Raw genomic sequence first — 24,321 nt, 5'->3', positions numbered from 1 at the left:
GTTATTATTGCAAGCATAAAACAGAGATACACCAACATTTGGCTTGTTTTACATTTGGCTGAAGCATTTTCTCTGATGATTTCGATCTGTTGTATTTTTCAGGAAATAATGATAAGTATACGAAAAATTCGAAGCTGGCTTCAGTTGACCATAGACTATGGAAATACTAATGTGGTAGGTAAAAAAAGCTACTACTTAACTTACACATTATGTATGTATGAATGTATGTATATACATGTATGCATGTATGGATAATTGATAATGATCATCCCTTACATTTGCAAAACCTCATCCTAAAAATGTCAAATCCAGCCTGACTTAGTCTTTTACTGCCAAACACCATGCAGTGAATATCAGGGTAAAAGCCATTTTCTGCAACATATGATGGTTATAATCATTATGAAGTTCTTTTGGTTTTCCTTTGGAATTGGTTTTAACTGAGTTTAGAGACAAATAACTAAAGACAAAACATGTTATATGGGCCTAGCGTTTTTGAAATGTCTAATTATAAGAAGCATAATGTATGATGTATATTTTTACTCAATCTCATGTCAAAAATTTTACTCCAAATGTGCCACATATACCTTGTTGTGCTGTTTCTGTGATAAATAAACTTGTCGATATGTACGTGTAGTTCTGTAGTACATGTATGATGAATGTGAACCATCTAACATAATGTTGATTTTTAATATATTTGTAGATTAAAAAGGCTTTACTCACAACCTCTATAGACAGACCAGTGGTTGTCATGAAATCTGACAGCAAGACGACACATTTTGGGGTGGCGTTTCCTAAGGTGAGTCCAAATGTTTATGTCTGCTCTCATATCGAATTTAAAGACTCAGGTGGCATACACATTCAATTCTTCTTTACTTTCAAAACTATGTGCTTGCTGGGTGTATTAAAAACAACTATACTGATGTATATTCATTTGATAAAGATGTGCTGAGCCTTGCAAAAAGACCGTCTTTTATCCTTGTGAATACTGTAATATCATTTGCTATGAGATTTTTCTGATAACAATGAAAATCTATTCCCAGAATTGTGATGCTAAATTAAAAGAAGAAATTTTGAAAGTGTTCAGAGACCATGATGTCAAACTGAGGCAGCAGAAGAAGACGAACAAGATTGAGTTCTGGTGTGTGAACGTCCACGACCTTGTTAAAAGCGAGGAGATCCAGTGGGCCTTGTCGGTCCTATATTACAGATCACTGAGGGAAGACTCTAAGACCAGATAACAAACAGGACACTGAGGGAAGACATGGATACAAGATAACCACCTTGTCTAGAAATACGCTCGGATTGATAAATTGAACTGTGATATTTCATGATTTACCAGTAAACCCGATGAATATTTGCCAGTATCAAGGACATTGTTTGCCTTTCTAGGTGAAATAATCTACCAGTCATATAAGTTGTAAAATTCCAAGATGTTTTTTTTATAATTTGTGTACTTGCATGCATAAAAATATATGTACCGGTACATGCATATGTACTTGTGTTGCAGGGTATTTTATTCATATATATGTATTAGGTATTGTAAGTACAGGAGTAGGAAAGGTGTCCCAGAAGAAATATGGGCGTTTTGTCAAGCAAAACTTAAACCACCATAATGATTATAAAATGGATTGCTAACTCTCAGGAACGTGACAAATTTCATAACACTTCACAGAAATCTATCAGTTTTTGTTTACAAGTGTCTGCTGCAGGAAATTTAAACAAGTAGTTCTATTTGTTCAAAGAACATCCGAAAAATACCCTTAAAAAGTTTCTGCAAAGAAATAAATGCATGATTGCAACACATTGGCCAAGAAAATGTTATTGTCAATAGTTATATTGTTAGAGGAAACCCTTTGATGTTCAATACTACATGTATTGGTAAATTACATGTAAATCTAGCTTTATATCCTTCTCTCAAAAGGTTACCTGTTGACCGCTTTCTTTTAAACTTATAAATGCCCACATTTTGCATGTAACTAGTCAGAATAATCTCGATTCTGTCTACTGATACATGATTTTTTTATTAATCACATACAGTATACTGAGTAACCTATTTTGTAGGTCGAGTAATGACCTGAACTAAAAATGTTGCTCTTTAAGAATGTAGCATTACATTTTGCAATCGTCTGTAGTGATATTGTACATTACAAAAGCATTTTCATGATGCATTACTTTTATCATATATGTAAAATAGTAAGCATCCAACAGCAAATCTATTTTGACATAATTTTGTGCAAGTTTAAAACATCAAATCTAAAATTTAGCCTGTGTATTATTATACACCTGTATAAATTTCCATCCCCTTATAAATAAAAGCACACCTTGGCATTCCGAGTAAACATGCATTGACAAGCTTTTTTTATCACAATTTTTTGCCAAATATTGTAAATTTTGAATTTTAAAACAATTTTATTTTAAATATTTACATGTTGTATTGCGCCCTGTATTCATTCATATTCATACATCCCAACTAAGGGTTTAAGGGTCAAACTAAGGGTCCAAAATCTCCGGAAAAAAACACCTCGTTTCAATTTGCCAGTTTTTTAATTATTTCATTTCATACATGTACAGTATTTTTATTTTACATACAAAATGAATATGTACAAATAATAGATGAATTGATTTGACTCATTCTTTGACAACTGAACACATAAACCTTGGCTGAACATTATCACAGACTTGATCTCACCATACAGCTACAGGCACACAGCACTGGTACATTGTACAACCAGACCAGCTCCGATAGCACACACGTAGTCCTCATACTCCCTAATAAGCATACACACTACGCAAATTATCTTTAATTAGTGCTCTTAAAATGGCCACTGACTGGGCTGCGTAATTGAATATGTCTAAAAATAACTTAACCTTGCTCATATAAGAAGGTGTACAACTTTGAAGAATTTGTTGCTACTTGCCGCTGAGAAAGAAATAATCGCCAATAGTTTTTTTGTGTGTGATTGAAAGATATCAGACCTGATCACGAGAGACCTACATGTACATGTATGTAGGAGATAATAGCACTGATATAAAAGGAACACCATACCAAGTGATCACCAACACTCGATACATAAAACCTATGTCCTTGTAAGTCTTTATGAGACCAGCTGCACTTAGAAGTGGGGAAACAAGGAACGAAGACACATGAATAAAACAGCAAAGTTAAAATGGTTTTAGACTGTAGTCTAATGCTTGACAAGCAAAAACAAGGACACACTAATAAAACAAGCACTTTTCTGTTGGTACAGATCACAGGTCCTAGATGTCAGCTGTGAATTAGTCCATCACATTTACCAGAATGTGTCTTTCATCACTAAAACACACTGATCTTGTGAGATGAGGCAGTGTGGTTTGAGAAATCAGTCCAGATTGGGGTGTTCACAAAGCCCGCTCTGGCTGTGGTGAGGAGGGTGGCGGCAGACTGACCCCGGGAGATGAACGGGAGACCCTGCCCTGTAATGTTGGGGGGTGACTGATGAGGGAGGTGGGACCCAACAGGAGTTACTACCGGCTGGTGTCCTCATGGAGTCGAGGGTCTTTCTGAGATCTCCGGTCCGTGATTGGGTCCCCTTTACGCTTCCTGTCTGTATGAGACTGGTAACTGTACACAAACAATAAAAAAGGCTGAATACGGTGTAAAATGTTGTACAGTCGCACCTGTTTTAAGCGGCCACCTGTGGGACAATGCCAAACTGGCCGCTAAGGACAGGTGGCCTCTTATTCCAGGTTTCAAATTAATGGGAAAAAAACATCGAGTATTTTCATTTTGGCTCTATTGCACAGAATTATTAATAGCATCTGTAATGGCGGCGTACACAGAGATGATGAATGCACAGCTCGGGTTGCTAAATAAACAGTTTATATTAATTTTAAATGGCCGTTTTAATTCCATTTATCTATCAAGGGATTAAGAACAAAACATTTTCTGCTTAATACGCCCAAATGATAATTTTCAAGGGATTAAATGCGGTGAACAAACAGAAGTAGCGTTTCCGTACAAAGGCTACTTACTGAACTACGATGGTCGATGTTTTATCTTTTGAAAAAGTATTAAAATTCCATTATTATATATATTAAGAACCCGTTTTATTATCTCAAAGAAATTTTCTAGGGAAAAAAAGTGCATATTACCGACTAATTGCTGCACATGTTAAGCTGTTCCGCGCAAGACTGGCCATATACAATGACTTTGTAATGAAGTATATAAGTACGTGTCGATATATAAACAACACAAAACAGGTGTTATGATAATCAATTATCACATTATATTTACATTCTACTGTGTTTTTCCATTAAATTCCGTGATGTTTAAATGCCTCTAAATGCAACACCTATTCACTGCGTATGAATTTACATGTAATTTACATAAGTAGTTCTCAAACAGTGATTTCTATGTAATCGGTTAAAAAATGTATTTCATAAATGTTGTCAAAACACCATGTTTTATAATTATTCAACAAAACAGTTGACTTTATTGTTAAAAGCAACATTTCAATAGTTATTTTTCATGGATTATATTTTCATGCTCGTCGATCTCATCTCAACGGTCTCTGTGAAAACCAGTTTAAACCGGTATTACAAATCAGCTGTTCTTGCTGTTACTAATTTACTCCCTCCGTGGTCTTCACTTTATATCGATTTATTTCAGTAAACAATTGATTTCTTCAGTAAGGGAATGTAAATATAAGCATTAAATGATTTATTTTTGACGTCGTCTGTCAATAACTGCCGTCAGGTGAGCAGACAAATTATCATAACGCGCTAACGCGCGTTATTCAATTTGTCTGCTCACCTGACGGCAGTTATTGACACGACGACGTCAAAAATAAATCATTCAATGCTATAAAATATCAGCAGACTTCAAATAACACACTCAATTATTTGTCATTAACTCATTATCAGCTTTCGAAGTTTGGCTTCTTTCGATACGTGGTCACATGTCAGATTCAAAAGTCATGTGACAAAACAGACAAAATGGCCGTTGAAACAGGCATGTTGAAGCCATGGGACCTACAAACAGTGGCCACTGGCCGCGTTAGACAGGTGGCCGCTTAAATCAGTTAAAATATAGTGTAAAACTAAACGGGCGGGATTAAAACTGGCCGCTCATGGCGAGTGGCCGCTGATTAAAGGTGGCCGTAACAGCAGGTGCGACTGTACATAACAAAAAGAAGAGCAATTTTCATATAACTTCAAAAGAAACCCTCAAATTGATCTTGACCTGGGGACAAATTAGTCATGTGAGATGGAGGGTTGCCTAGCGATTCCTACAAGATACATACCTACTACTATCGGGACGGTTGCTGCCATAGTCGCGGTGACCGTACTGTCCATAGTCAGGACGCCGGTCACCACGGTGATCTGATCGGTAGTTACCGTGGTGATCGTGATGAGAATGGTAACTTGATGATGAATGATCACCTCGATCGCGATGATATGCATGACTGGAAGAATACTCTCGCCGATCATTGTTGAACCTGATAAAAGAGTAATAATGATAAAATTATCCTCGATTAAATCAAACAAATAAAAGATCAAAATGTCACCTTTTTAAAGACCCTTTTACATTGTATAACTGTGCACATTGTTGGCCTAACGCCTTGAAATATCTTAGATCAAAATCTTAGAGACTGCATCACTGTCTACATAAAATTTACAAGTGGGAAGAATGAATTTTAACCATTTTTACAAATTTGACAAATCTCTCACTTCTTGACAGTGTACTTGCCTATGGTGTGAGTCCCCAAACCTGGGGTCATTGCCATGGTAATTCCTCTCTGGATAATGCTGCGAACGCCCATATGCACTGGAACTGTTCTCATACCTATACAGAGACAAATCCACTCATGATAAAGATCTGGTCTTGGATCAAACTCTGTAAACTCTGGCAATGTTACACACAAAGGCCAAACAAAAGAACTACTTCGCAGAGAAACTTAAAACATTACAACAGTACATGCATCAGAAACAAGGAGAATTTAGATACATAGACTTAAGACCCCTTTATTTTCAAAATCAAAACAAAGGCGTTCATTTTTAATTTATATGAAAGGAGTTTAATTTAAAATAAAATAACCATTATTCTAATTGACTAAATCTGGAAAACAAGTTTCCTAATGAGCTAAGGATTGACTCTGATGCCAGAATTTCTAGACGCAAGTCCAGCGAGATATCCCTCCCCGGAGCAGACAGCACACACACAAGACTTGCCTAGTTCTAGGTTGATCTTCGGCCCGTGCTAAGGGACTAGCATGAGTCCACCTATCGTTAGAGTTGGAGTCGTGACTAGAATCAAGGACACTGTGTTTGTGAGTTAAGCTGTTGGTGCTGGCACTATGACGGGGACCGTTACTTACAGAGGCAGAACTTAAGAAGGAAACAAAAACGCAAATCAAAATCACACCAACAAAATCAGTGATCCGCAACCTAGTTCTGTGCTGGTTTCTGAGGGCGGCTTCTTGTAAATGTATATGAATTTAACTGGTGTAACACTTATTTCCTCTTTAATTGTTGCCTTGCTTATAAAATAATGGTGCAGTTTTCTGGTTTAATTGCCTATATAGCCGCTGGTCCTCACTTTTTAAATCCACTAAATACAACACTAATGTCAGAAAACTAAACTTAATACAGAGATAAATGAAATAAAAAAAGCACTTAAAAATACAAAGTGATATTGTACATGCTGTTTATAAAAAACTATACACAATTGTCTAATATAGTCTTTGTAATACACAGTCATTATTCTCTAAAGGAGACAAGTACATGGATAGAACTGAAGTATTGTAGCATGCCATTACATACACTACTAAGCCAGAGAGGACTACACTGAGCGGGGCGTTTACTGCCTGCCTCACCTTTTGTGATCCTTGGGCCGGTGCTCAAGCTGGGCTTTCTTGGCCGCTTTCTCGCCTCCATCCCCGGACTCTGGGGGCCGTTTGTGTTTCTTACCCTCCCCATGCTTTTCCACATGGTTCCCATGTTTTTCCGATGACTGTGGTTTGTTGTTACCACCCTAAACGATAACAGCATAGTGTCAATTGACATGAAGAAAAGTCTCTGCGTGTTGAATAGAAAGTAAAGAGAAAGGAGGAGGTTGTCTCATCAAGGAGTAAATGTATAAAAAAATCCTATTAAGTTTGTTCAATGCTTGAGTGTTCTAAAACAATGACAGGATTAGAAAGTCTAGCAGAATCTTTCTGTCGGACAAGATTTTAGTGTACAGTGCTGTTTACATCACATCAGAGGAGTTAATGACCAGTTATACAGTAAAATGTAGAACGTAAGTAGTACATGTGTTCTGACCTCGTGTTCCTGCTCCTCCTCTCTCCTCCTGTAGGCATGCTTATACAACTTGTGGAGCTTCTTAGCATCAAACTCAGTGAACTTGGACACAAAAATCCACAGAAAACTGCAATATATCAAATACATGTGAACATAAAGAACATTGTTATACTTTCATGTTAAATACTGAAATCTGATTGGTTAAGACGCAGTTAATAATATTTACTATTACCCTCAGCGTTAGCAACGCACTTGGCAACGGGTAACATTAAAAAATGTTACATGCGCGAAAATTATGCGCGTACGGTTCGCTGTAGAATTCACGTTATTCCTATATAAAAGCAGTAAAATTTTCTTAAAAAATTTAAAAAAGACATTCAGTATAACAAAATAAATAGTGCCTGTTTGGGAGGAAAACAGTTGAAATTGACACCCCTCGAAAACCATTGTCAACCTCCGCTTCGCGTCGGTTGACAATGGTTTTCTCGGGGTGTCAATTTCAACTGTTACCCTCCCAAACAGGCACTATTTATATATTACTATCTGTTATAGTAATTTTGCTGATACATTTGCAATTATCTTGTTGGAGTAAGCTTGACTGACGTCTCCCACATTTCCTCACCTGCGCCACTGCTTGATGACCTCAGGGTCGTTGTAGTGACCCATACACTCATTGATCCGGTCCCCGATCTTCAGAAGACACTGACGAGTGTGTACCAGCTGCTCTTTGTCTGACATTCCCTCATCGGGGTTGTCCAAGCGTTTTAGTGCTCTTTTTACTGGCCGCATCATCTCCTTGCACTGAAAGGAATATTTGTTTCTATACAGTGTGTTACGGATGGGAATGAGGATAATTGGTTTCTTGAGTTTCTGATGAACCACTATACCTTTGAGAAAACTTCAGCTGGTAGCTCCCCGGTGAACTCGGATTCCAGAGCTACCGGAACAGGTACCGCTCCAGCAGTGAAATGCATTGCATCATTCTGCTTGGACTTTTTGGCTGCCTGTAAAATACAGTGTAGTAAGTCAGTTCAAGTTTTGTGTCACTTAGAAACATATAACATATATTATACTTCCTCTGGTGAACAAATATATAAACAAATTTTGATTTCACAAACCATCTCAAGCCTACTGACATTTCATACAGTTTATCAATGTAAAGAACATTAGTCACCTAATATACAAGTAATCGCATCACATAGAAAGAGCTTCTTAACAGAGGAATCAGCAACAGAACTGGAGTAATTGGAATTCTCCGTTACCTTTTTCTTTTTCTTTTTTATATCCACAGAATCCCTTGTAAGTGTATCTTCCTCCTCTGGAATCTTGTCAGGCTTTAAAGTCTTTTTCTTTTTCTTATGTTGATCAAAAAAGCTATCACGACTGGTCTCTTCTCTAGCACTATTATTGTTAAAATTAGCACGGGAATCTTCCTCGGAATCACTGAAGTCCTTCTCTATTATCTCGGCCGTCGTCTTGGGTTTACCCTTCCTCTTCTTCCTAGGCTTGCCCAATCCTGTGGACACCGTGTCCTTAGGAAGATAAAGAAAAGTTACGGCTCTGAAGTCTACCTGTATGTCTTAATCCAATATCCAAAATATAGCAATAAATCATAAAGTATAATTCAAAATCAATGTGTTTGTGATAGTAGTACCCCTCCATTCTCCTGACTTGAGTTCTTCTTTAGCACCTTCAGGAGATAATCAGCTCGTGTAGCCAAGTGTTTTCCTTGTGGTTTCAGATCAATTCCATCAGGCAGAATCTAAAACATGACAAAAGTTTAAAAACTCAAATGTCAGTGATAGCGACCTGTCTCAGTAGAGGTCTTATATGCTTCAGTGCTTTCATTACCTGTACAATCCATCTCTGCACCGAGTAATTACTCACCTTATCATGAAGCTGAAGGCTGGGGTCCATTTTAATGGCCTCCCAGCTGCCCAGTCCGTACTCATAGATGCCCTTCAGAAGGTTGGAGTCCTCCTCTACATCCCAGATGCAGTCCCAGTGTACAGCCTTGGCTTTGAATGGTAGCTGGTATCTAGAGAACAAACACAACTATTACTCAACTACATGACCTTAACAGGAACAAATTACAGACCTATCAGCCAATCTTAGCTGCAGTGTACACAGAGTTTGCCCATTTTTATTACTGTATAGGAATATCAACTGGCAATTGTGGAATATATGCACAAAATAATTTAATCTTAATGGTATAAAAAAGGTTCCATTACTTACCTCTTCCTCTCATCAGCATCAGCAGGGATAGTTGCTGCCAGGGGCTCTAACTCCTGCCCCGCCTTCACAATTGCCTGGGCGTTGACAGAGACACTGGAAATCTTGCAAGAGGGACCCCTGTTACCTTTCTTACCTCCTTAAGAAACAAGAGTATGTCTAATTCATAAATATTCTATGTGCATGCAAAACAAGAATCAGTCTTCGAAGAGATCATACATGTAAATCCACAATGTCAATAACTATAAACTTATACAACTTTAAAAAAATTGTTATTATTAATTGTAGTAAGAACTAACTGTGATGTACACATATATATGCGATAACAGATGACAGCAGGTCTTACCTTCATTATTGTCCTGCTCTGTCTTGTTCTTGGCCTCCTCTATGGCTTGTTCACAGTTTCTTATCAGTATTTCTGCCAGCCTCTGGAGATCACTCTCTGATTTCTCTTGAAGCTCAGCATCACAGGCGATTGCATCCAACCTGTAATCCACACCCATCCATTGACCCTTGTACAAATACTCCAATATTAACTTCTCTAACAAATTCTTCATTCTTTTGTCAGAAATACAAACCTTGTCATTGGTCTTCCAAATTTTTTAAAGCTTTTGATAAAGCGTCGGATTTCAGAGTCATTGAAGCCCCGAACTGATGTCTTGGACATTTTTGGTCTACCACGTTTCCTTGGCTGGTCATCATCATCTTCATCATCATCATCGTCTTCTTCGCTGTCTTCATCATCCACATTCCTTTTACCTTTTCTCCTGCTATTGTCATCCGAGTCATCACCAACCTGAGGCTGAAGATAAAAAGAATGACTGTTATTGGGATTCTGGATTGGCAGAGTTCAGCATGAATTGGATCATTGTTGATGCTTAGTCTGACCTGTTGCAGTGATTTCCTGGATCGTGGAGGGAGGTTAAGTTCTAACAAGCGTTTCTGTTCCTCCTCTTCCTCTATTTTTCGTCTATCTGCTTCAGGGATGATGGAATCCCAGGACTTGTCTGTAAAGTGAATCAGTAAGTATGAGACGCTACCATACTGTTATATAGGAGATCTAAAATGGGAGCCTAGCGCCCAAACTAGGACTTTTTCCATTCAGGTGATCACAGTATGCACTGTATAACACTAACAGTCATACAGTCTACACCCGACTCTCCAGTAGTCTTACCTTCCTCCTCAGTCCTCGTCCCTGGTGTTTGTTCTATTTCCTCATCCTCCATGTTGTCAAAGCTGACCACTTTAAACTGAGACAGCAGCTCGTCCCCTACACCTGTATTATTTTCCTCCACTTCTCTGGTTTCAGCTCGCTTTAGAATTTCATCTATATCCACCTAAACACGGGATAAATTTAAAGAAATGTCCACAACCTTCTTTCTTCAATGATGTTTGACACACATGTATATGTGATTGAATCTGCTTTTTACCTGTGGTTCATCCTCATCTTCATCATTTTCTTTAAATAATTCTTCAGCACCAAATTTAAGAATGGAAGTCAATTCATCTTTGTTGAATGGGGTAGAATTACTAAAACAAAATCAATCACACATTAAATCGTCATCTCAAAATAAAAACTGCACAGTACATTTACTGTATGTTATACACATACACACAGAGAAAGCCCTGACAAACTTCAGCAGAATTTTGTGAAGCAGTGGTTGTGTACATCATAGCAGTAGGACTATACAGCACCGACACTGACAATGTGATAGTGAGACTGACCTGGAAGGAATGCCCCGGTTGAGCACGGTCCGGCCCGTGGTGTCCATTCTCTGGATGACCAGATGATCCAGCACCATTTTCCTTTTGGCTCGCTCCACTATGTCCTCCTCCACGCTGTTCTTGGTGACCAGTCTGTACACACTCACCTGTCACAGAAATTCAAATAAACTTGCACCGATCAATAAGAAAGATATTATGAACATGTAATTAGACCAAAATTAATGTAGAATACAGAGTATGTTAATTTTTCCATTGAGTTTCTTTATCTGATTTTTTAATCTTATCCGGTTAGCTTCTTTACCTGGAATGTTTGCCCTATCCTGCATTTTTCTACCTGATTTTTTTTGCCACATCCTGAAAGCTTCCTTACCTGATTCTTCTGTCCTATTCTGGGAGCTCCTATACCTGATTTTTCTGCCCTAATTATTGAGTTTTCTTTACCTAACATTTCCAGCCTATTCACTGATTTTTTTTACTCTATCCTGTGAGTTCCTTTACCTGATTTTTCTGCCCTATTCTGTGAGCTCGAGCCTGAGCCTGCAGGTCATTTTGAGGATTCCAGTCACTGTCAAAAATAATGACTGTGTCGGCAGTGGCTAAGTTAACCCCGAGACCCCCAGCCCGAGTTGACAAAAGGAAACAGAAGTCCTCTGATCCCTCGGCATTGAAGTGGTCCATGGCCTGCTTCCGGAGGTCTCCCCTCACCGACCCGTCTAATCTCTGTCAATAAGCAAGTCAACATTCAGAATTCTAATCCCTTCAGAGTGTTTCGCTATAGGTAGGATTCTGTCAATCAAGGATACAGTGAATTTAGTAGCTTACTTGGTATTGAAAATGCCTCATTTGTAGATATTCTGCCAGGATGTCCAGCATTCTAACCATCTGGGAGAAAATCAGGACACGGTGACCAGATTCCTTGAGCCTTAATAATAGTTTATCCAGCAAAATTAATTTGCCACTTCCTTTGACCAAAGACTACAAAACACAGAATACACATCTTTATTATAAAGGCGTAAATTATTCAACAGATTAATATAGATACTAGTATAATACTGATGTCATAGAGAATGATAACTCACAGCAAGTCTGTCAGAGAACTCTTCCTCTGGGGGCCTGATCAGCTGAGAATGGTTACAACACTTCTTCAGTTCCATTATTATGTTCACAAAACTGGACACATTACCCTTCAGTCCTTTACTTAATGCTTTATAGTTCTTTGTTAATATCCACCTATAAAACAGAAACATGTACAACCTTAGCAATGCAACATGATCTTGAGTGCAATCTACAAAAGGATTGTAATTTCTCGCTTTGGTTTATAATATTCACCTGTAATACTGTTTTTGTATAGATGACATCTCTACTCGTAGAATTTGCTCCGTCTAAAATTAAAGAGTATAAGATTAATAAATGGGTTCAACCATCACCAACTCTCCGTAGAATGAACAGTAAGAAGTGTTTACACCTACTTAATGAGTGGTCACAAACCTTGGCTGGTAGAGATTTCTCCACATCTTTCTTTACACGACGTAACAGGAAGGATTCCAGCTCTTTGTGCAAATTAACAAACCCTGTCTTCTGAGCAGATGAATGTTTCTCCTCAAAATCAGCCCACTTGTAAAACCTTTAACAATGTTAAATTTACTTTAACTCAGACACTGAAGACGTGAAAATAACCCTCAACACAGATGGCAAATGAAACCATAAGTCATGCATCAAACAATACATGGTCATTCGCATAGAGGAAATAGCTCTTACTTGTCTGGCATGATGAAGTGGAGAAGAGCCCACAGTTCTTTGAGGGAGTTCTGTAGAGGGGTACCCGTAATCAGAAGTCTATGGTTGGAATTAAATTCAAAAAGAGTCTTGTAGAGGAGAGAATCATCGTTCTTCAGCCGATGGGCCTCGTCCACAATCAGGGTGGCCCAGTTCACACTACCCAGGAAAGACTGAAAGGCAAGGAACAAAGGTGGTAAGCTACTTGTCATCATATGGCTTTTTGTCCATTTGTAAAAGAGAATCACATTAACTGTTTCATTCCATATGCTTTATGTACATGAAATAGAATAACTTATTTTCAAGCTTAGTTTTATGTGTAATGACAGATGTATGGGTATGTATAAAAGAAATTGACACATTCTGACAATCATTGCTACATTTAGATTCCCTACAGAAGACGCATGGATTCCTTTGCTACCTGTACAGTCTGATCCTTACCTTGTCTTTCAGGAGGATTTCATAGGTTGTAACCAACACATTGAACTTTAACCTCTTGTTTCCACTGTGGCACCATTCATGTTCCCGTATCTGTACAGAATTCAATAATTGTTCACACAGACTGCACATTCATAAGCTTACAACATATTCTGTTGATTTTGTAGTGTATCTATTACCTCTGATTCAGCATTGTTTAAATCTCACACCATTTATACATCATGCTATACAGTTAAACTTCGATATCTCGAACACCGATATCTCGAATACAATGGATATGTCGAAGTAATTTTTTAGTCCCAACCACCTATTTTTAAAGTATTTTACCCTGGATATCTCGAATATTCAGATATCGGAAGTTTTTATAACAGCCCCGTCTAGTTCGAGATAACGGAGTTTGACTGTATATTGTTTACAAATACTTCCTAGCTAGTTACATGTATATGATGTATGGTTTTACAGAGAATGTTAAATATAACTACCTTATTCCGACTACTTATATCCCCTAAGTATATGATGTATGGTTTTACAGAGAATGTTTAATATAACTACCTTATTTCGACTACTTATATCCCCTAAGTATATGATGTATGGTTTTACAGAGAATGTTTAATATAACTACCTTATTTCGACTACTTATATCCCCTAAGTATATCACAACATTCATTTCTGGAGCCCAGAGTTTAAATTCTCTCTGCCAAGCAGCAATGGTGGAGAGAGGTACAACTAACACATTAGGTCCATACACTTGGAATGTATTGTATAAAATTGATAAAAATCCTATGGTTTGAATGGTCTTCCCAAGGCCCATTTCATCTGCTAATATCACACTGTTTTCTCTGAAGAAAAAAAAGAAGGTTGAATTGAAAATACATAAACTGGTAAATGTTATTGTGTGTTGAAGAACTTAAGGCAGGATTGATTACTTACTTAGACCATGTATGCATGAGCCAATTAACACCATCTAACTGATAATCCCTCAACACAAGCTGATTATTTTCTCCACCCAGGAATGAAGGCTGATTTTTCAATGGTGCGAACTTTGGACGGTATCGAAGGGCCTGCAAGAATAAACCACAGGTGATAACTACCTTACTCCCTTCGAATGCTTTAGATACCCTGTATTTCTGATTATCAATTCATTAGTTGTTATGGATGATATGGAGTGCTCTTACTTTGCAATATTTGGCTGGAGTGGGGGTCCTCTGCGACTTGTTTCGTACATTGTACTCATCCACTAACACTTGAAATTTGCGTGACACAAGCTCGCCTTCCTCCCATGTACATTCCGAGTATGGAAGACCTTCCCACTTACAAAGGTAATCTGGGTAACCATTGTTCTCATTGGCCATTTTTTGGTTTGAGTGAGCTAGAGAATAAACGAAATCAATACTCTCTGAGTCATATAATAAATGCCATAAAACCTCTACACAGTCAGGTTTTTATGTTTTATCTGAATGATTTCAGCACATTGAAGAGCTTACCAATAATTCTTTCCACATGCATATGTTGCTGGTACAACTCCTGTACCATTTCCTGCTGACATTCAAAATAATCAATATCTTCAGGCGTTGCTTGATCTTTCCTGTTTAAAACAAAAATTCACAAGGTTTACATTTTGATCAACAAAGTTAGTTGCCCTAATAAGCTCTTTCTGACTCAATAGTTCAGTCTGAATGTGACGGGTAACATCAGAACATGTTGACCTACCACTCTCTGATCTCGTCCTGCTTTTTGATGTAGTTGTCCAGCTTCTTCAGACCGTGGACTTTCTGTTCCTTCAGTGTTTTATATGACTCCCAGGTGTTGTGGATGTGTGCCCAGTTCTTCCACTTGATCAGGAACTGCTTCTCCGTCTCCTCGGTGGCTGGGTCCACTCCATCGTTAGGGTCTCCATTGTCTTGTACATTATATATGGTCGTTTTGCTTCCTGTTGCTGCCAGAAAAATGCCATTCTTCATGCATTCTTTAAATTTTCATTTAATACAGAAATATAATTTAAAAAAACCCCCAAAGACATGTTTTAGTATTTCATATAGACTTAACCTGACTTACATCAACTTTTCGTCAAAGGTAAACAAGTGTTTACTTGATTTAAGACAAGTATGTTCAACAGCAAGTCACAAGACTAATATGTTTTCAAACATGTCCTAAAAATATTATGAGATGGTTTGTTTCAGTAACAGACAGACAGGAAAACAGACAGACAGACAGTCCTGACAAGTGTGTACCTGTGACACGTCCGATCCGGTCGTCCAGCACCTTCTCTATGATCTCCTTATTATCGTCCTCCTCCTCGGCCTCCATCTGATCCTGTGTGACCTCAATAATATCATCCGAGTCCGTCTGGTCGTCCGAGTCTTCCTTGTAACTACAATTACAAAACATCACAATGATCACAATTCTGAAAAAAGCTCATTTTATTGTTTTCATGCGTGTTCTCCAATTAGACTTACCTGACTTTACTCTTAGTTCCTTTCCTTCTTGTGGTATAGTCACGTCTACAAGATAAAATTCAGATTACTGTCAGACTTTTTTAGAACTTGCATGTTGGAGACTTAATTTCATCAGTTTGATCTGATGTGTTTGTCCAATTTATTGGTGGAGTATATGTACAAGAATTTTTGGTGGAGTATGTTAATCTGAAGTTTGTTGGTGAGTCTGTTTACCTGATTTTTTTGTTGGAATAAATCCTTGAAGAACTGCGAGTATCCTCCTCACTGTTGGACTCATCTGAATCGCTCAGATTACTGGTGGCCTGTCTGCCTCGCCTCGGTGGTGCGGCCCGCAAGTTTCTTCTACCTCCCGGCCTGAAAGCAGCCAAAATACTCAGCATCAAACTTTTTCACCAAACAAAGTAGATGTTCATCCCATTTTCAATCTTTCATATTTAAAATTGCATAGGAAACAATTATTTTCTGTTATCTTTAGAATAATAATTTAGAAAGAGAATATAACTGGTTAAGTAAATTAGTTATCAATTCAACACTAATCTAAGTGAGTATTTTAGATACACACATACTGTAGAATACAGGAAATTAAAATTCATATCACACATGTTGATTAAAAGTTCAACTGGTATTTATTTTCAAGATAAATCATTTAAGAGACAACAAAAAAGTGTTCACTGTACAACACTGCATTCCCTAAATTATCATACTTGTTTTGAACATAATCATATTTATATCTTTATTCTTTGTTGTTGTTATAGATGTATTTACCCAAAATTCAAACCAGGAAAATAAAAATAAGGGAGAGTAGAGAAGGGCACTACATCTAAAATGTAGATTCACAACATTTTCTCTCAGTCTGTATAGAAAAAAATCCATAATCCTTACTTTCACTATTCCTCAAAGTTTGAACGATGAGAGTACAACAATAAATTTTATCTTTTCTGTTCTGGGCTTGCCAGTCAGTCAGGTGACAGGGGTCACATGACTGTCATGTGGAACATGTACCTGGACAAGGCCCTTGAGGAAGGTTTGTAATCGTCACTACTCTCACCACTGCCACTATCAGAAGCATTCCAGTCATCTGAACTGAAAAAGTGTACACAGAGACTGGTCAGTACTGAAGAGCCAGTAACCACTGGAACAAAGCCAAACACCGTCACCAACTCTCCAACCACAAAAACACGGCCAACAGTTGATAGAGGGACTAGCACAGAGTATGATATAACAGTCAATTAGTCTAAACTATATCAATGGGGGGACTTACCACAGAGTATGATATAACAGTCAATTAGTCTAAGATTATATCAATCAACTGTGATTCATACAATATCCAAAAACATTACCAATCAATTTCTGTAGTTTCAATTGAAAGTTCACATATATATAGGTTACAAAAAGCCTAATAATTTCCAAATTTTAACAATTAAGACAAATCTATAGATGAGGCTATGACGTGGTCTAAGCAGATAAATCTGATATAACATGAAAACCATGTCCTGTGTGTCCTTATTCCTTATTAAAATCAAATGAAAATATTGTTGAAATTTCAATTCTTTCAAAGAAAAACTACAGTATTTTTACAATGCTAATAGAAAGTTGTGTTTGTCAATTTTCCTAATTCAAGCATTTCAAACAAGAAATTATAGTCTATCCCGAGCACAAACTTAACACAATGACAATCTTAGAAATTAACACCATCGACATCAGGAAAAAATAATTATGTGGTTACATGTTAGTATGGCCTACAATAGAAGATAAATTTGATAGAACTACATGTATTTGAAAACAATTCAAGGCCTACGAAAAAAAATGTGTAAATCTCTTCAGTGTTCTTTTTATCGACTGTAATTTTACTAAATAATAGCAACAAATCAAAAATACTTTTTATCATAAAAAAAATAATACTGAACAGTCAACATAATAATTATAGCAAATAATAGACTTGCAATACATCATGCAATTTGTGCTTACAAATACATGTATGAGAAATCAAGTCACATCTACTAAAGCTACATGTATAAATAGAGGATACAAGAGGGTCTTTACAGGTAGTAAATGAGAATCATGAATCATCACAGAAACACCCACCCCTTTCTTCCTCCTTTTCTTCTTGGCTTATCATCTGTGTCACTGTCACCCTGAAGGAGAATAAATTGGGGAATTAAATCATCTTTAAATGAAATAATTATTTTGTATGCTTAAAGTGAAAACAGTGCTGATGAAATCAAATTCTTACCAAAGCATTATATCTAACAGGTTCTTTTTTCGCCCTTCCTGATCGTCTAAGTCCCAAAAGGTCAGGATCATCTGACATTTCCCGCAAAATCTACCAAACAAAAAACGATTATTAAACACAATGAATAAATCTTTATTTTTCAAATATAATTTCGTTTTTATTATCTAAATTTAATCTGTTTATTATGTTATAAAGTTTGTTGCACCTGTTTGATGTCATTGATACTAGATTTGCGTGGCCGGCCTCTCTTTGAGGACAGATTGGTACTCTGAGTATCCTGGGAGTCATCATCTAAGTGGGAAGCCGTCTTCCTCTCACTCCTCTCATTGGACTCCGAATCATCCGATTCTGATGATGAAGTTTCCGAGTTAGAACCCGACCTTGACCCAGATTCTGAGTCGCTCTCATCTGAGCTTGAACCACTACTGATATAAACAATACCTAAATAAGTTTACTGCAACTAGCTAATAGGGTGCGGGTAAGTTATATTATGTATATCACCACATAACTCACCTTGAGTTTCCAGAGTCCGACCCAGACCCACTGGCATTGTTCTCTATCTCCTTTTTTATGGAATCTTTATTCTCTTTGTTAGAGGAACCTGCTTTTGGACTTTTGTCATTACTCAATGGTCCAAAGAGGGGACTGTCAAAGTCAGCAGGATCTTCAATAGAAGGCTAAAGAAGAAGAAAAAATACAAATTACCAATGCAATTCACACTTATGTTCTTAAATTAATCTATCTTAAAAGTAACATTAAAGAAATTTATGATCATCATACAAAACATATGCAAAAGATCATCATGACCCCTTTCAAATGAAATTGTTGCATTTTGTTACTGAAGAATGACTTAGCCAATCGGTTCTCACTGATTACTGAGCCAGGGTCATGACTTTTAATCAAGTTTTGTGAAAATGGGCCCTCTTCAAAAATTTAAAATTTTACCCTAAATATAAAGTACATATATGAGAAAAGCACTGGGTAAAGTATCATCATGGTTCACAGCTGTATTATAGTTCTCCCATGAACTTGTGTCTTAGTAACAGTCATACTGAATACCCCAAAATTTACTAAAGTTAAGATTTTTTTTAAGTTATTAATGGAAAATTTTATATCAAATTTAAAATTATGAAGATATCATTAAAAAACTTAAACTCTTCATTAATGGTTATCAAATGGTGCATATTATCTTTTTCACTACTATAAAAAAAATATACCGCCCCAACCCAATTTTTCAAATCAAAGTACCAACATAAAAATATTCAAAAAATGTTAAGTCAATTATGTATTATAAATCCTTAAATAATACAAAAACAATATAATACAAGTTATTTTCTTCCATAGATAACTTAAACTTGATGTGGAAGCTCAATTTCTTATCAAATCCATTGACTAAAATGTCCTATTACTATTTCAGCAAGGTCAGCCATTTTGATTATTTTGGCATCCATTTTGTTTATTGCAGTTACCTCCTCTTGAATATACCATTCATAGTTACCACATATTCATTAGAAAAGCAGGTTCAACTTTATATTTGTACTTTATGATGCAAAAAACAAATAATAAAAAAATTTCTCGACTGAGAAAAAATTTCTAAGTGTCAAACTAACCACCCAGCAGTTATGGTTGTAGTATAAATCTAATACATTGGTTGAAAGACCTAGATAAATTAAATGTATCTGATTCATAGGTCTTGATCAATGAAGAAATGATATAAAAACTGAATGTATTTTCTTTGTAACAATTCATGGGTGCTAACCCTTAGTAACACTGTCTTCCTAGGATGATCTAGTGCCTTGTATTCTGAAACTTGTAACACAAGATTTAATGCAAACTATCTTAAAATAGACATAAGAACCCCATTGAAAGCTTTAAATGTTTTAGAATTAGATACAGTGGACCATGTTATGATTAATACAGAATTAAAACAACAAAAAATTGAAAGGAAAAGCACCCTAAGTATAAAAGTATCAAATGTAAACAGCACCCACTTTTCTAAAATTGGGTTTTAAAGACAGAATTTTATTTAACTCCTCTAGAGAATAAATACGATCATTGAAGTAGATTACTAAAAAATAAAAAAATATATACATACAAGAATTATTGATTTGCCTTCAATGCACATAAAATCCCTACAAATCATCATCATAAAACTTCAACATGCGTAAAATTTCTGAAAATAGGTCCTCTCAAAAAATTTAAAAATCTTTATCCTTAAACAAAAGTAGGTGAATGTTATAGATCTCACTATTTTTTAGTTGATCCTCCTTGAGGTTCATAACTGAATACCAGAAATTCAATGATTTGTTCGCCTCCTGATTAAGGTGCAAGACAATGCAACTTTTATAAAGGACAATGCTATGCTATTTTGAGAATATCTAATTCAACACAAAATTTGAAAAACCACAAAATGCATGAAAAAAGACACACAAAATGCTCTAAGTTGAGGGAGTAAATGAGATCTATCTTTTTTCAGATCAAGTGTAATATGTGCAAGACAAATCCATCTCTTAACACCTCCCTTTCCCCCTGAATAGATACCTATGACATTAGCTGCTTGATTTTTTTTTTTATAACTATGTGAAAAAAAATGTAAAATAACTGTCTTAAGCAAAATGTATTTAAAAAACCACCAAATATCAGTCATTTTAAAAAAAAAAAAACAACATACAAATGTCACAAACATATGTAAGAATCTTTGAAGTCCAACATCACAAGTAAATTTGGAGTGGGCCACTCTCATATACAGCATCCATATTGTGCATTTTCAGTTACCTTTTCCTCAACAAGGGGATAAAATACAACATACAAAATTAAAAAAACTGCAAGTTGTAGACACAGCTCATATAATCTTATATAAAGTGGAGGACATCAAATACAAACAAACTTGGATTACACCATCTGCACTGTGAATGGCATGTCTAATTATTAGTAACAACCCTCTCAAACAACCCTATTAACAACTTAATAGTAGATATATATATGAACATCTGTAAAATAAACAAATACTTATTTAAAGAAATAAATTTATTTACATTCTTTTATACAAATCATCTCCCTCCCCACGAAACCTTAGAAGCACTATAGATAAAGTCCCTAATACATTGTAGTAACTGTACATTCAAAGCATTCAGTTAACATCATATATATATGTAAGACAAGCTTCAATTTTATTGGAATAATGCTCAGATTCATTAAATTCAGCAGGATAGATTATCAAATATATCTGAGTTATTCCACATCTCAAATTTAATCAATGTGCATTTTTAGTTGTAGTTAAGAACACTCTCCTTTCAATGAATTTCCATCTAAAATAATCTGGACTACAGAAAGATAAGGAAGAAGTAGGAAAATAATACATTTTCTCTTTTCAGCTGAAAAATCAAGAAATCTACTTCAGGTTACAGAACAGATTATAATCCTTATTGATGTCTCTGGTGCAGACGGTGAATTCTCATGCAGATTCATTAATATTACAGTACTTTTTAAGCATAAACCACAAGGACTTTAGAACCTTGTTAACCAACATTCCTACTTTCTACACTTTACAGCAATATCACATGTACAGAAATCTTCAATTTTATCAATTCTCTATTTAACGAATTAAATTTTAAAAAGATTGTTTTCAAGTTTTTCATGATCAATTATAAGCATGATCTTATAATAAATGATAATTTTTCTCATTTTAAGTTTCTCTCTTAATCTTTTTGCTAACCACTCTATAGATGTTTTCTAAATAAGTGATACCATAAACTTATCAAATAGTTAAATGAACAAACAAATTCAAACACATAAGCTTACACTGTTAAACATTAAAATTTAAATATTTTGCAAATTTTTGTAGGTCTACGGATTTAAATTATACATCAATTTAAAACTTAACTTAAATATACATAATTCAACAAAATTATATAGCAAATCTATGGTACATATCGTGAAAAAAAAAATATGAGAGATTAAAAACCATGTTGCACTGAACTCATTATACAACGGCATATATAACTAATCCCTTTTTAACTTGTTGAGAAAAAAGCATTACATTTAATTTTAAGTTTTGTCTCCCTTTTTTGATTTGAAAAAGTGTATACATTTGTAGAATATTTTTTTGCCACATACTAATCATTTTTATGACTTTCTGTGTCTACACAATTTTTCTAGACCTTCCTTTCAATAAAATTGAGGTAAATATATTTCTAGCATTATAGACAATGCACTGTATATCATTCTGACCTCTGACATAAAATTCAATTTATATAAATTTTCACTTTCTCATACATCCAATAACTGATTACTATCTGCTTTTCTAACAGCTTTCTAAATAATAATCTTCGAGCATATTTTCAGAGAATAACTTTTAAAGATTAAATCAAATTTACAAATTGCTAGCAAATTCATTATCTTTGCAATCAACAAATAAACATATTGAATAATGAAAATCTTGCTGCTCATTATGTTAAAAATTTTATTCAATGATAATAATTTTAATGTAATTACAATATTACATTTTTTCTTAACCCCCCCCCCCCCCCCAAACTGAACACAATATTTTTTACTGCAAGTTACAATGGTCTGCGTTTAAATTTTTTAATAAAAAATAAGTGTTCCTCAAGAAAAGACTTTTACAGCAAATGAATAATTTTAAAAGTTTTTAACATATGATACTCTTGTACGGTACATAATCATTTATCATTCTACATATCTGACCCTCATTAAAAAAGGGTATGTGGAAATAAATGATATCCTTTTTAACATTCTTTCAAAATCACAATGCATCATTATCACACAGGATTACAGTATCTTGTAATATCATTTTAATACTTAGTATCAATAATTATCTTAGAACTTTGAGTTGGGTATCATTTACTCAAAGGAAACTTGCAATACCGATGCAAGCATTAAAAACAAAAACATTCCAATTTGCTTATAAAAATAAAGATGTTCTGATACAATTTTGTACTTTAATGTCTAAACACATTCACATATGCAGATAAACAGCAAAGATCCTTAAATTTCACCAAGACTGAGAAAATTAGTGGCAGCATAGTAAAAATCATTAAAAATTGTAATTTACAGCATAAACAATCATTAAAATAGGAGAAATCATAAGCTTCCAAGAACTTTTTGCTTTCCAAACTGTGTGTGTAAAGATAGGCACAAGAACTCAATACATAACCACATGTGGTGAAAATATCATTTTCACATTTCTGTCTGAAAAATACTAAGTCCAAATACATGGTAATTTTTCAAAAATGGGTCCCATTTAAAATCTTTTTAAACAAAGGTCAAATCAAAGTCAATGCTTCAATTCTGCTAAATCAATGAAAATTTGACATGATCAACACCTATTTTATGGAAAAATTTAAAATTAACATCTAAAATACACAAATTTACCCTTGGAAAGCATCAACTTCTCTCCCAAAACATAATATATTTTTCACATATTTCCCCTTGTTTATCCAACAAAAATACTTTTTTTACGCTAGAAATGATAATTACACCCTAGAGAAGCTGGTTACACCACAATATCAGGTCAAATACTTCTATTACTGACATCCAAAGCACAATAAGTGCCAGACTTCCACAAAATCAAAATTTTTCAAGATGGCGGCCAAAGCACATAACGTTGGAAATATCTTTTTCAGAAGGCTGACTCCAGTATTTCTCCATATTCCTGCAAATATCCTAAAAACAAAACATATTTTATCAAGAAAAAAAGTAAATGATAGTGCAAACCTTGCTCATCCTGACTGGTGCATAGCCCGTGTCATGGCTTCTCTTACGGGTTGCACTGCGGTAAAATCGAACAAAATTCCTTTCTAATCACGTGTCATGCTCACGTCATGAGAGTTCCTAAAATGCAAAAATCAGAAAAACAAACACTGAAAAGAAACAAACCCAAAAATTTTGAAAACGTGGTCATAATCAAGAGAAAAACGAACCTTTGTTACATGTGCTTGTCTTCCAAGTTCTTTTCCATTTTCAAAACGAAGACGTGAAGTTACTACGGCACCGCGAAGGAAAACATGTTTAAATGCAAACCAAGATACGCATAAACTATCACAAATCTAACTGAACACAATTTTAGGTCGTTTTCATCACTCTATCCTCCATTGTTTACATATTTCTTTATCAGAAGCTTCTCAGACGATAATCAACAAATATGGCTGCTGACGAGTTATT

The 24,321-nt window shown here is 35.5% G+C and overlaps 2 protein-coding genes across 6 annotated transcripts in view; one reads left to right on the top strand and one right to left on the bottom strand.

Annotated features, from left to right (window-relative positions):
• LOC105327616 (alanine--tRNA ligase, cytoplasmic) overlaps positions 1–3,191 on the top strand; it is a 19,769-nt gene extending 16,578 nt beyond the window's left edge. The window contains exons 20-22 of the mRNA XM_066088587.1: positions 103–174; positions 701–796; positions 1,041–3,191. Coding sequence (XP_065944659.1) covers positions 103–174; positions 701–796; positions 1,041–1,238 — 366 coding nt within the window. The 3' untranslated portion in view covers positions 1,239–3,191. The remainder of the gene's footprint in view (positions 1–102; positions 175–700; positions 797–1,040) is intronic.
• LOC105327613 (chromodomain-helicase-DNA-binding protein 1) lies at positions 2,526–24,321 on the bottom strand. Of its 5 annotated transcripts, none has more exons than XM_034468940.2 (40): positions 24,081–24,321; positions 23,875–23,991; positions 18,655–18,818; positions 18,347–18,566; positions 18,142–18,231; positions 17,994–18,043; positions 16,911–16,991; positions 16,122–16,262; positions 15,909–15,953; positions 15,684–15,823; positions 15,163–15,388; positions 14,937–15,037; positions 14,628–14,821; positions 14,383–14,513; positions 14,075–14,291; positions 13,456–13,545; positions 12,997–13,187; positions 12,727–12,862; positions 12,568–12,620; positions 12,318–12,468; positions 12,061–12,213; positions 11,737–11,958; positions 11,239–11,384; positions 10,944–11,043; positions 10,688–10,850; positions 10,402–10,520; positions 10,092–10,315; positions 9,860–9,999; positions 9,517–9,652; positions 9,169–9,319; positions 8,936–9,043; positions 8,544–8,813; positions 8,169–8,285; positions 7,904–8,082; positions 7,303–7,408; positions 6,855–7,012; positions 6,211–6,366; positions 5,729–5,824; positions 5,283–5,477; positions 2,526–3,601 (listed from the first exon to the last, which is right to left on the bottom strand). In XM_034468940.2, the coding sequence occupies exons 2-40, from the start codon at positions 23,881–23,883 to the stop codon at positions 3,505–3,507; spliced, it is 5,466 nt and encodes a 1,821-aa protein (XP_034324831.2). In that variant the 5' UTR covers positions 23,884–23,991; positions 24,081–24,321; the 3' UTR covers positions 2,526–3,504. The 5 variants fall into 5 exon arrangements, with proteins under 5 accessions (XP_034324831.2, XP_065944656.1, XP_065944655.1 ...); XM_066088584.1 differs by having other exon boundaries at positions 15,163–15,382; XM_066088583.1 differs by having other exon boundaries at positions 18,347–18,563.

This window comes from Magallana gigas, chromosome 6 (assembly GCF_963853765.1).
Source record: "Magallana gigas chromosome 6, xbMagGiga1.1, whole genome shotgun sequence".
Classification (NCBI taxonomy): Eukaryota; Metazoa; Mollusca; class Bivalvia; order Ostreida; family Ostreidae; genus Magallana; species Magallana gigas.
This window is presented reverse-complemented; position numbering and strand designations above follow the sequence as displayed.